The sequence below is a fragment of the Astatotilapia calliptera genome, chromosome 4 (assembly GCF_964374335.1).
Source record: "Astatotilapia calliptera chromosome 4, fAstCal68.1, whole genome shotgun sequence".
Lineage (NCBI taxonomy): Eukaryota > Metazoa > Chordata > Actinopteri > Cichliformes > Cichlidae > Astatotilapia > Astatotilapia calliptera.
Window position 1 is genome coordinate 955,037 of NC_137425.1, and position 12,016 is coordinate 967,052.

General features: G+C 45.0%; 1 protein-coding gene and 1 long non-coding RNA gene across 2 annotated transcripts; both read left to right on the forward strand.

Annotated features, from left to right (window-relative positions):
• Window positions 1–289: 289 nt before the first annotated feature.
• On the forward strand, window positions 290–4,378 carry LOC113020133 (keratin, type I cytoskeletal 13-like). The gene is made up of 8 exons (XM_026163844.2): window positions 290–945; window positions 2,095–2,177; window positions 2,784–2,940; window positions 3,129–3,290; window positions 3,370–3,495; window positions 3,798–3,872; window positions 3,960–4,108; window positions 4,193–4,378. Exons 1-8 carry the CDS (start codon window positions 532–534, stop codon window positions 4,311–4,313), a joined length of 1,287 nt encoding a protein of 428 aa, XP_026019629.2. The 5' UTR covers window positions 290–531; the 3' UTR covers window positions 4,314–4,378.
• Window positions 4,379–10,326: 5,948 nt separating this feature from the next.
• On the forward strand, window positions 10,327–11,065 carry LOC145428204 (uncharacterized). Its single transcript, XR_013908431.1, has 2 exons — window positions 10,327–10,547; window positions 10,661–11,065. It is a non-coding gene; the product is annotated as an uncharacterized LOC145428204 (long non-coding RNA).
• The last annotated feature ends 951 nt before the right edge of the window (window positions 11,066–12,016 follow it).

A 12,016-nucleotide genomic window follows, 5' to 3' on the forward strand; every position in this document is an offset into this window, starting at 1 on the left:
GAGCTCTGAACAGTTCCCTGGTTATCTGATGAATATCTGATGATCTGCACTGATTGTAACTTTGTAGATTCATGTTTTTGTTTGTGTTAAGCTGCTTCACTGTCATCGCTCCTCTGCAGGGTGCCTCCTTGGTCTAGCTTTGGCCCGTGTGTGCAGCAGGGAGCCTGATCGCAGCCTGCTGTTGCTGTCGGGCTGTTCCTCGAGCTGTTACCACCCCCTCCACACCCGTCATTCCTCAGGAGTCGCTGATGTTTACTGAGGCTTTGGCTGAAGCGTCGTCTGCTAATTAATCTCCCTCCTTTCAGGATGCAAAGGTCGTGCCAAGCCTGCAGGTGAAGCAGGGTTGATAAAAGCATCAGTGTGTTACAGGTTACATTTTTCCGTGACCCCCCCCCCCATGCCTCGCCCAGCCTCACCTTCTGTTTGAGTGACAGCTCTTAGGCTGCAGGAGTTATAAAAAGGAGGAGAGCTCTGCAGCTCCTCACTCTGCTCTCTGTCGTCTTCAGCTACAGCAGGAACGCAGCATCGACCATGGCCTCCTTCACCCGCTCATACTCCCGCTCCAGCAGGTCCTCCATGGGCAGCAGCGGCTCCATGAGGGCCAGCAGCGTGTACGGTGGAGCTGGAGGCTCCGAAGTCCGCATCTCCTCCTCCTCTGTGGGTGGAGGGCTCAATAGTAGCCTCGGCGGAGGACTCGGCGGAGGCTACTTGTCCTCCGTCAGCTACAACGGTTCTGGCATGGACGACAGCCTGATCGGCAACAAGAAGTTCACCATGCAGAACCTGAACGACCGTCTGGCCTCCTACCTGGAGAAGGTGCGCAAGCTGGAGAAGGCCAACACCGAGCTGGAGCTGAAGATCAGGCAGTTTGTGGAGAACAAGGTCGGCCCCTCCACCCGGGACTACACCACCTTCTTCGTCACCATCAGTGACATCACTGCAAAGGTAAAGCTTCCTCACCCTCCCTCTGACAGCTGGTCCCACAGGTGCTCTCACCTGCGCTGCGTTTTTAACCCTCTGTTTATTTCATGTTTACGTTATTTTGAATGGTGATGTCACTGCGAGCTTCGTCCTGTTCCTTTGAACGTCGTTCATCATGATCTGCAGGATCTGTTCCTCTGCAGAACTTTAGTTTTCTACACTCTCTCCAAGCTGTGACACAGAGCGCCCTCTACAGGCCATATCCAGGCTTTACTTCTCACTCATCTTCAGTTTGTTTCTCACAGAAACTCTTTGTTAATGTTTTTCCTCCGGACTCGCTGAGCGGTCCTTGGTCTTTAGATCTTTAACTTTCTGCTAACCTGTCCTTCAATGAAGTCATCATCCCCACAGTCACATCTTTTTAAATCTGAGGATTACGCTCGCAGGACGCTGCTTTTAGTTCATGAAGGGACAACAAAAGGCTTCATTCAGCAGCGCTGCACCTCACCCCGCATCCGAACAAAACCCAGAAAGAGCTGCAAACAAAGGTAGCAAATCTCCCGTTTAACTGGAGCGGTGCCTTCAGAAATCAGAGGACTGAAGGATGTCTGATCTAAAATTAGAAAAGAGAACATAAACCTACACGCTGTAGCTCAGTTAATACAAACTAAATGTAAAATAATGCATTTATACAACTGTCAAATCTAATCACGCAGGAAGTCTCCAACTGGGTGAACCAGCACACAGTCTGAGGAGGTTTTACTTTTCTGATCTGAACCTCAGTCATCTCTGACAATCTGGGTTTTCCTCACAAAGATGAATAAAGTCTGTTTTAATTAGAATAAATTTTTGGTTAATTAAAAGTTCTGAAATATCTGGAAAATGAAAAGTGAATAAAAATGGAAAATGGGAAAGTATCACTGCTCTGTCTGATTGGTTAGAACTGGCAGGGGGCGTGGCAGTAATCAGTAATCCTGTGGCCCCGCCCCCTGCTGACTTTCACTGGCAGCCAAGTATTTATCTTGATTAAGAAACATGACCTTGTGTTTCCTGTAGTACAAACACTCTTCAAACTAAAAGACCTGCACTGCATCGGTAATTACAAAATAAAAGCACCTTAATGTGGATCAATAAAGTTTCATCTTCATCCATTACGATGTTTTTTGTCTCCAGATTCAGGAAGCCACCAAGAAAAACGGAGCCATTCACCTGAGCATCGACAATGCCCGGCTGGCTGCTGACGACTTCAGGACAAAGTGAGTCTGCAGGAACCCGCAGAGCGGGTTGCAGTTCCTCTGACGCCCAGCAGAGGCTGCTGCAGCCATCAGTCCACATGTCTGAGATCACGTGCTACTTAATGTTAGCACATAACTTCGCATTATGTTATTCCTCCCCACTGTCGCCACGTGGTGCTAATATGAGATGTTTTGGGTTCTCGAGACAAAATGAGGCTTCAGGTGGAGACATCGACGGAGCATCGGTGACGTTCTGATAGAGTTGCCAACTGGGAAATTCCGTATAATCAGCAAATCTGGTTCATTCTATCTGCGATGTCACACACAGTGCATATTTACACTCTGTTGTGTCCCTTATTTGATGGTTAAAAAATTGGCAGCCCTAGCTTCAGATGATGCTTGGAGTCTCCATCAGCAGCAGCAGATCAGAGCGGCGTGTCATGGTGAACATTTGAAATAAAGCATGCACAGGAGCAGGATCTCCTCTGATATGAGTGTCATTGTTAATACTCCTGTTACTGCAGGGGAAAAGGTCCAATGATATTAGGAAGTTTGAACAGCAGGTGGCGCCACAGCAGCTCAGATTGAATCACTGAGCCTCACCTGTGATCCATCCTCCTCATGCAGGTATGAGAATGAGCTGGCCATGCGTCAGTCGGTGGAGGCTGACATCAGCGGGCTCAAGAAAGTCCTGGATGACCTGACGCTGGCTAAGAGCGACCTGGAGATGCAGATCGAGGGCCTGAAGGAGGAGCTAATCTTCCTGAAGAAGAACCACGAGGAGGTGAGTGTGAGAGTCAAATCAGTGTTGTTGCCTGTGGAGTGTGGAGTCAGCTGCTTAAACACAGATTTTGTTCTTTTACTGTAAGAAAACTTGTTTTTAGCTGAACATGAGTGTGTGTGTGTGTGTGTGTGTGTGTGTGTGTGTGTGTGTGTGTGTGTGTGTGTGTGTGTGTGTGTGTGTGTGTGTAGGAGCTGCTCGCCATGCGGAATCAGATGAGCGGTCAGGTGCATGTGGAGGTGGACGCCGGTCCACAGCAGGACCTCACAAAGGTCATGGCTGAGATCAGAGAGCACTACGAGGCCGTCACCGCCAAAAACCAGAGAGAGCTCGAGTCCTGGTTCCAGACCAAGGTACCTACCACCATGACATCACTTCCTGTGACCGCAGACGTCTCCTGTGTATTAACCTGTGTGCGTGTTTCCTGCGCAGACTGAGACTCTGAACAAAGAGGTCATCACTCAAACCACCTCGCTGCAGACGTCCAGGTCAGAGGTCACGGAGGTGAAGCGCACGCTGCAGTCTCTGGAGATCGAGCTGCAGTCCATGTTGGGCATGGTGAGTGTCACATGACCTCCATTCTGCAGCTGGAGGAGCTTCAGGTTGTTCACTGTAAAAGAGAGAGGGGCGAGCTGTGAACAGAGGCGGGCGATAAGCGTCCGATGAACTTCAGGCTGTTTCTAATCTTCTGTCTGAACACTGACGGGTCACATGAGCCGAGGTTTGAAAGCAGAGAGGAAGATCAATAAAAACTAGGTTTTAGGATAGGAACGGCTGAGATGAGTCAAATCTGAATAAGGGTCTGACTGCAGGTGTAGCTTTTGATCAGCTGACCTCACAAACGCTGCGTTCCTCTGCAGAAAGCGTCGCTGGAGGCCTCTCTGGCTGAGACGCAGAACCGCTACTCCATGCAGCTCTCCAGGTACCAGATGCAGGTGAGCCGCTGTTCATCCTGAGCTTGCGGGTTGTACCTGAGCACGCTGCTCTTCGGTCTCACCTGTGACTCTGTTGTCCTCCTGCAGGTGATGTCGCTGGAGGAGCAGCTGACGCAGCTGAGGTCCGACCTGGAGCGGCAGGGGCAGGAGTACCGCATGCTGCTGGACATCAAGACCCGGCTGGAGATGGAGATCGCTGAGTACAGGAGGCTGCTGGACGGAGAAGCCACCAGCAGGTGAGACTCGCGCTTCGATGAGTGAAGCTGAAGCTAATGGGCGATGCAGACGCTAACCTGTGCGCTGTTCTGATTGGTCTGCAGTGTCACCACCAAGTCCTCGAGCACCACGACCAAGCGGGTGGTGACGGTGGTCCAGGAGGTTGTTGACGGGAAGGTGGTGTCCTCCTCTTCCTCCACGTCCTCCTCTGTCCTAACCAGCTGAGCCGCTGCAGCCAATCAGCGTCTCTTCTCAGAGTGCTGACAATAAACCGAGAGTCTACATAAAAACTCAGAGTGTGTCTTTATTTCAGCGCCAGCACAGCAGACCTCCACCTCTTTAAGCTCAGAGAAGAAGAGCGCTCAGGTTTCCTCCAATCAGGGAGTCAGAAGCATCAGAGTAACCTGCAGCGTACCTGCAGTGCATTCTGGGTAAAGTGTGGGACAACTGAATATGTTTTTCCTTCTGGGTCAAATACATTTTTTAATAAGGTCATTTTTTTATATGTAAAGCATTCGGGGTACAAAGTGGCTGAAAAACCTGAACGGCCCACACAGTCATGTTGGCGTCACTGTTCTTGCCCTTCATTGGAACTTTATTTAAACCCCTCGGAGGGTTTTGGCAGCAGCTGCAGCGACTCTGCAGGCTGCTTCATGCCCCGCACCGCTGCAGCCTCGGTTTCCTCCCATCATGCCTCAGGGCGTCATTGCTCAGGTTGAGTTTAGTGGCTCTTATATAAGTCAGAGCGTCAGGCAGCAAAAATATGATTGCATAAAAAATGCACAAATCAAACATCATTAGTTTGACCTGTTTTTATGCTTTTTTAATAAGTTTTTGTATTTGTTAGCGAAGTCCCAGCACAGCTGTACCTGCCACCGTCACGAGGATTAATAAAGACCAACGCTGGCTCGATGTGCACACTTTGTTAAGCAAAGTGCTTTATGGCTGTAGCTCAGGCGGTAGTGCAGGCCATCTACTGATCGGAAGGTTGGTGGTTCAATTCCTGGCTTCCATTAGACTGCATGCCAAATGTCCTTAGGCAAGATGCTAACCCCAAATTACTCTCCATACTCTGATGCATCCATCGGAGTATGAGTGTGTGTTAGTTAGAAAGCACTCAGAAAATGTGCTGGAGTGAATGGCTGAATGCACAAGTTCTGCAAAGTGCTCAGAAGAGTAGAAAAGCGCTACATCAGTGCATTTACCATAGGAAGTCATCATTTTTAAACATTTAATCAGACACTCGATTTAAAAGCCGTGAGAGGTGAACGATGAGCAGGTTTGCACTGTGTCGTCATGTTTTTGTGTTTCAACACAAGTTTTTCATAAATAAGTAAAAGTAGAAACACAAAATCTCCTGAACACAGTCGTCACGTTGTGACTCGTTTACAGTACTTATGAGGACCCGGCCTGTCCTGATAACCAGGACTTAAAACCCCAAAACAACTTCAACCTAACACTAGTTCTAAACATGAGCCTGAATCCAAATATTCGCCCTCACACGGCTCTGGAAAAACGACGGGTCTTTATTTTGGAGAAGTTCATTTCCCGGTTCTTCCCCTCCACTGTCCCGTTGTGTGTGTCACTATTTAGAAGACGCTACACAAACAAAGGTGTTCTCACCCAATTTCCATGAAACTCGCACTTTATCAAAACGTGTCCTGACAACAACAGCGTGAGGAATCAGGAACCACCTCAGTGTCCAGGAAGTCTTATCCTGAAAATATGATAGAAATAGAAAAGTACCTTCAGCGACGACCTCTACATTTAACAAATGTTGTAACTTTATGTGATCATCACAAAGTGTCCAACACATCGAGACTTTCTTAAAGTCTTTCCCAACCGTGTTCCTGCTTTGGCTGGTTTCTCCCACATAAAAGCTCGACTTTAACATAAATACGGTGACTTGAACACTGGTTTCAGTCACCCTCTGGCTCTGTGTGTGATTTTACTGCTTTCGCCGTTCTCACTGCATTTTAAAATGTTCCTCAAAGTCTTGGCTGTGAACTCGGTTCCCATAAAGGAGGATGTGAAAGAGCCCAACACAGAGTGACGCTGAGGTTTAATGGGCAGGTTCAAACATCTATCCAAGTCAACACACGTCAATAAAACTGCTCTAAAAATAGCGATAAACCGAGCGCCTGCTGTAGCTGCTGCTTGGCACTGAACACGTTTGCATCTCTAATCTGATGCTTGTGAACTCATAATGACAGTTTATGGGAGTCGGCCTGCAGCAGTGTGCTGACCTGTGCAGCACTAACACGACTTCAACACAGCGTGACAGTTACAGTGTCATTACCACTCCCACGCCGCAGGCCTGAATTTAAATGACTGCGAGCTCAATATAAACCTGCCTCCTGCCTCGGTGCAGCCGAGCGTGTTGCTAATTAGATCCAAATTAGCTGTGAGATGTTTCACAACTGTTCTTTCCTGTTGACTCGGTGAAAGCTTGGCATCATATTCAAATCTCATCAGGACAAAAACATCTTTAATGACGTTTCTATTTCCAAATCAACACTTTCATTGTTTTGCAAACATTTAAAGTAGAGGGAGCATTTTTGATTGGTTGGCCATTTTTATTTTATGAAAGAAGTCAAACTCTTCAACGATGCCAACGTCAGGTTTTTGTTTTAAAGAAACTGTTGGACTAAATTTGATCTTTGTCACGTTTTCAGTGGGAGAAACGTTTCATCATCACCAGGTGACGTCTTCAGTCTCAGCTGACTGCAGGTTTCAATCTTATAAACAGGACATTTGCATAATGACTGGAACCAGCCCAGTGAGGAACAATGGGCTGGGAGGTCAGTTCCTTAATCTTAATTATGCAAATTCTCATGATCATTGATCAACAACCACTGATCAATGTCCATGAGTCCCATTCACAGAGAGTTGGGGAATGGCTGCAATCACAGCATGTAAGATGGTGAGAGATGATTGAGCATGCATCAGGAGGTTTTAGTTTTGGCTCATGTGATTAGGTAGAGGATCAATAGAAGGTCCACGGCCCTCTTGGGGACACTCCCATAGGGCTTAAACTTTCCAGGGAAAGTTGAGTTTCATGTTCTCTACACCTGTTCCTCTCACTGTGGTTAATCTCATTGTTGGAGCTGATTATATAGAATCACCGGAGAATAACCTGAAGGCAGCAACGATAAACACCGATAGGTGGGAGAGCTAGGGTTGCCTGCTACCACAAACTGCCCTTGAGCAAGGAACTGAACTGAAAGTGGCAAACGTGGCTGACAGCCAGACTGAAGCAGTGCTGAGCCGAGCCCACGTGAAGCTGCACCATCAGTTTGGTTTCGCTGGTTTCCATATTTTTATCTGCTCCTCTCGTTCACACCAGCCTGAGGTCAGTTCTGCTGATGCTTCACAGTTACTCGTCCAGCTCATCAATGCTTCACATGCAGCAAGTCTTCAGCCCTCTTAGGCTCAGCTGTAGGCTCATGTCTGCTTTTGTTGTTGGAGAGATCATCTAAAAGGTAACAGTTTGATCAGCATGTCCCAACGTCAGCACACCAGTGACACCTCCTTGGTACTTCCCAACGGACCGACCTTTAACAGACGAACTCTAAGGCCAAACGGTGGTTTTGCCACTCTAAAGGTCGTCTACCTTTTTAATGCACACGTCGAGCCTGCAGCTGAACATGATCTTGAAGTGGCAGCTGGTCATCTGGTAATATGTTAAAACCTTAAAATGAGGCGAGCCAGTTAAGCTACATGAGACATTTCAAATTAAAATCACCTGAACTGATGGGAGTCGACTTGGACACTGATGCTCTTGTTCTGAAACAGCATCGTGTTGTCACCGAGCTGTGGACATGACCCGGGACCCGTCTCTGACCTGAACTCATTGTTGGAGCTGTTGGTTTGGTTCATCCTGAGACTGGTCTGTCTGTACATCTTTGTACTGTGTTTTACCAGGAAAGGTTGTGAGTCTGTTGGCTTCGTTCCCCCAGCAGACTGAACATGCTGCCGTGTTCAAAGAAGTGTGACAATTTCTTTTAAATTAAATTCAAATTAAACCTGAGTCGACATTTTGAAGTGGAAGATTACAAAACGAGACCTGGAGATTTGACTTTCAGCAGTAATAGTTCATAAATGGGCTCACACATGCCTGCAGGTTTGCATATACAGAAATATGAGCCTGTAAATCAGCCGTGGTGTTTTCAGCTGCAGGGCTCGGGCTGGTACATGTGGTAGCAGATCTTCAACTGCCAGCCACATCCACTTCTTGTCATTCCAAAGATCAGACCTCATTTTGCTGTCGGCCACTTTGAGCGAGTAATCGTTGCAGTCGAAGCGTTCCCCAGACTGACGCCTGAACACGAGCACCGTACATGGATCACACAGTGCAGCGATTCAGAGAGAAACATTATAAAAGAAAAAATAAAATCAAATATAAACAGACAACAAAGTGATCAGCGATGCGGTTACAGTGCCGTACCAAGCTCTGACGGGAAAGTGACTCGCTGTGTTGTCCAGCCACTTGATAAAATTCTTGGGTTTTGATCTCGGAGGTTTATTTGAAATGTGCTGGTTGTGTCTTTGTGGAGATTCAACCTGTTGACAAAGCTACAGAGTTTCTGGTCGACCTTTGTGTGGGCACTCGATTCAGGACACGGTGGTTCTGTTTTGGTGACTTATTGTGTTTGATTTGGGAATATTGGAGCTTAACGGTCCTTTGGACATGACTGGCCAATCACGACTCAGTTATTTTGTTATGTACACAGTAAAAAATGGAGTGTCAATATTTCAGAGTAAACCTATTTTAACCTAGATAGAGTATTTACAACTCTATGAGGAGTAAACCAGCTCTAACATCAGAGTTAAAAGTCAGTGTAAAGTTTGTTAGTCACGCAGTGAAGACTTCACACAGTGTTGATTATTACCAGTCCGCAGGCGTGTGCGGCCTCAGAGCCCTAATGCGCAGGGAATTTTCTCCGAAGAACTGCCACAGTTAACGTTCCCATACTGGTCACATTGTTTAAAAGGTATTTTTAAACTAAGTAGCTCTTTATAGTTTCACTGATGTCGAGCGAGGACATGTTAGCAGCATTTACCCATAGGTTTAATGGCATTCCAGTAGCTACATGCTAGCAGTTGCTAAAAGTTAAGATGTTCGTTATCTTCTCACTGCGTTAATATGAACCTAAAACATTTTAACTATGTATTTCTGCTGTCTAAATAATACCATTGTCACATGTCAAATCGCACAGTTTGAACAAATAAATTACCGTTTATCGGTAAGCTAATAATCGCTAATTAGCTTACATAAGCGAACATACTTTCAGAAAAAGTGGGTAACATTACCATAAAGTTAACTTTACTGGTTTATATTATTTTAAGCAAATGCCAAAGGCATACACTACTTTAGAGTTTTGCTCATTATTTAGTAAGAAATATGTATTTTGTGTAAATTAACTGATAGCAATGTTAATGACATGTTAAGTAATATTAAGTAATGTTCCTATTTTATAGAAAGTTTAAGACTACGCAAAAACCAAATCTCTGAGAGATGCAACCAGAAGACGGATGAGAAACATACTTGAGGCTGAGATGACAGAATGACATGGGTAAGAATCAAAAATGTAAGATATAAAGAAACATTTTAAACATTGTATTATTTTTAATTGTGATGTTTAATGCCAATTATTGAATTTCTACATTAGGACATCTCCCCCTAAAAACGTAAGAGTGATGTATGCGCAGGGCATTGTTGCTCTGTCTCCATATCTGGAAGACCCATATTCACAACATGGATATGTAAGTAAAGGGAACTTTTCAACATGAAATACATAATTGCCCTCAGAAATGTTGATAACATAGTCCTTCTTCGTTTATTTAATTACATAGAAACATTACTACGATCCAGAGAGCAGTTCAGGATACATTGCATGGCGGTTGAAGACCATTCAAAGAAAAGCTGTGGAGGAAAGAAGCGTCTCAGTTTGCAAATCTCCCAAAAGTAAGTTCACTTATCATTTAAATGATACCGATGTAATTTGTAGGCAGGATTCAATCATACACCTCTCTATGTTCTGTATTTTTGCATTACAGATAGAACAAGATTTCCGACTCCTGTTTTGTGAGGTCACTGGGAGCAAATTCTTGGAGAGGTGGCTCACCAATCTCAAAGCAAAGGTTGTAAAGGAAAGTCATGGACTTGTCCCGACCTCAGAGCTCTTGGAGTTAATGTGCAATGCTGAGTCAGGTACTGAAGTTGAGAATGCTATGATTGTGACTGTTTTTATTTGCCATTGTTGGTTATATAGGTAATTCTGTCAATTCAATGTATTTTTGGAATAATTCTTTGTTTATTCGTCTGTAGGCTGGGACAGTGACTTGTCTACTATCTTGCTGCTGCTACATCTGCTACCACCATCTGCACAAGGGCGAAAGAGACCAGGAAAGATGTCTGCATCTCAAGCTGTCAATAACCTCATCAAATTCCCAAAGGTATGTTGTTTAAAATATACTTTCCATCACCTCTATTTTCATGGACAGTGAGTTGAGCTAATCTACTGTCAGAGGATAGTCACTTAATACTGTTGTTTAATGTGTTGTTGTAGGCTGGAACCAGTGTACAGCAGCATCTAGACAACATCACCCGAAGCAGTCAGCCCTACCATCTTACTCAGGGATCCACAAGAAGCAAACAAGACAACAGCGGGTCTGCTGGGGTTTCTGCAAACCCTGAATTATACTCAGTGGAGCCTGAAACACATTACTGTGACACGTCAGAAAACGAAGCACAGGTTAGCGTTCTGACCTGAGGACGGATTTACAGTGGTCACCTCTGGGTTGGTCTTTGCATGTGTTGTGAGAGCTCTTTGTCTCGATGTGCTTCATTTCGAGGTTTTAATTTCGTCTCGCTCATCATGATTTGGACTTGCTGTAAAAATTCGGGATGTTTCAGATGTTGATTAATCTGAAAGTCAATCGCAGACTTGTTGACAATAAACTGGAAAAGAGTCCTGATAGTTTTGTTTGGGGTTTTTTAACATTTATTTATTGGTTTTAACCGGTTTTACATGATACACCGTGAACATACAACAAAAACAACATAGTAACAGAAACAAAAACAAAGCAAACCATAACAGAAGGGAAGGGCAGATATAGGACTGTTCGATATAACCATATATATCTGATGACGATATAAAAACGTCTGTCGTTGCATTTCACGCTATCGTTTGTTTCGTGGTGTCGCAAAATAAACTGTTTACGGGAATTTTTTTTCATGGTTCTGATGTCACTGTAGTGGCTGTATTAATAAACTTCTCTTCCTCTTATATTTAATATAACCACACTACAGACGGACAAGCGCCTGTTTTTATGCGTTGTCGTTAGCAACAACGACGGTAACAGCATCGCGTGTCCGCTTGTTTATGTTCCACATAAACTTTTCACAATAAAGCTCAAGATCCGGTTGAGACTTTTCAAAATAAACTGAATCACGTGAAAGAGCAGATTATTTACGGATGAGAAGTAAAAAGAGATGCCGGGTGCTAAAAAATAAACCTTAGACTCAAACGTTAGAACAGGCTTTTCCCCGCAGCACGCCGTGTAATAAATACTCACAAAGAAAACGGCGTTTCATGCATCGGTTAAAACACTCGACTCCAGCTACATGATGCGCAGCTGGAAACACTTCAAGCAAGTCGAGCTGCTCGAGATTCACAGAATTTACAGAAAATGTTACATTTTTGTGATTTATATCGTTATTGGACGATAGATGTCTGATATCGGGATATGAGATTCTGGTCATATCGCACAGCCCTAGACAGATATACAAATCAAGTTAGCACTTCAGGCCGTTAAGGCCACAGTGTGCACGTTGCAGTTCTCCAAAACATTGTAGAATTTTGATCATAAAGCCCCAAACTTGTACAGTTTATTTCTTAATGCATAAGTTATTTTCTCCATAG

Coding starts and splice junctions, on each gene's coding strand:
- LOC113020133 (XM_026163844.2), top strand. CDS start 532: ATGGCCTCCTTCACCCGCTCATACTCCCGCTCCAGCAGGTCCTCCATG. Junction 3,291..3,369: donor AGTCCTGGTTCCAGACCAAG/GTACCTACCACC, acceptor TTTCCTGCGCAG/ACTGAGACTCTGAACAAAGA. Junction 4,109..4,192: donor GACGGAGAAGCCACCAGCAG/GTGAGACTCGCG, acceptor ATTGGTCTGCAG/TGTCACCACCAAGTCCTCGA.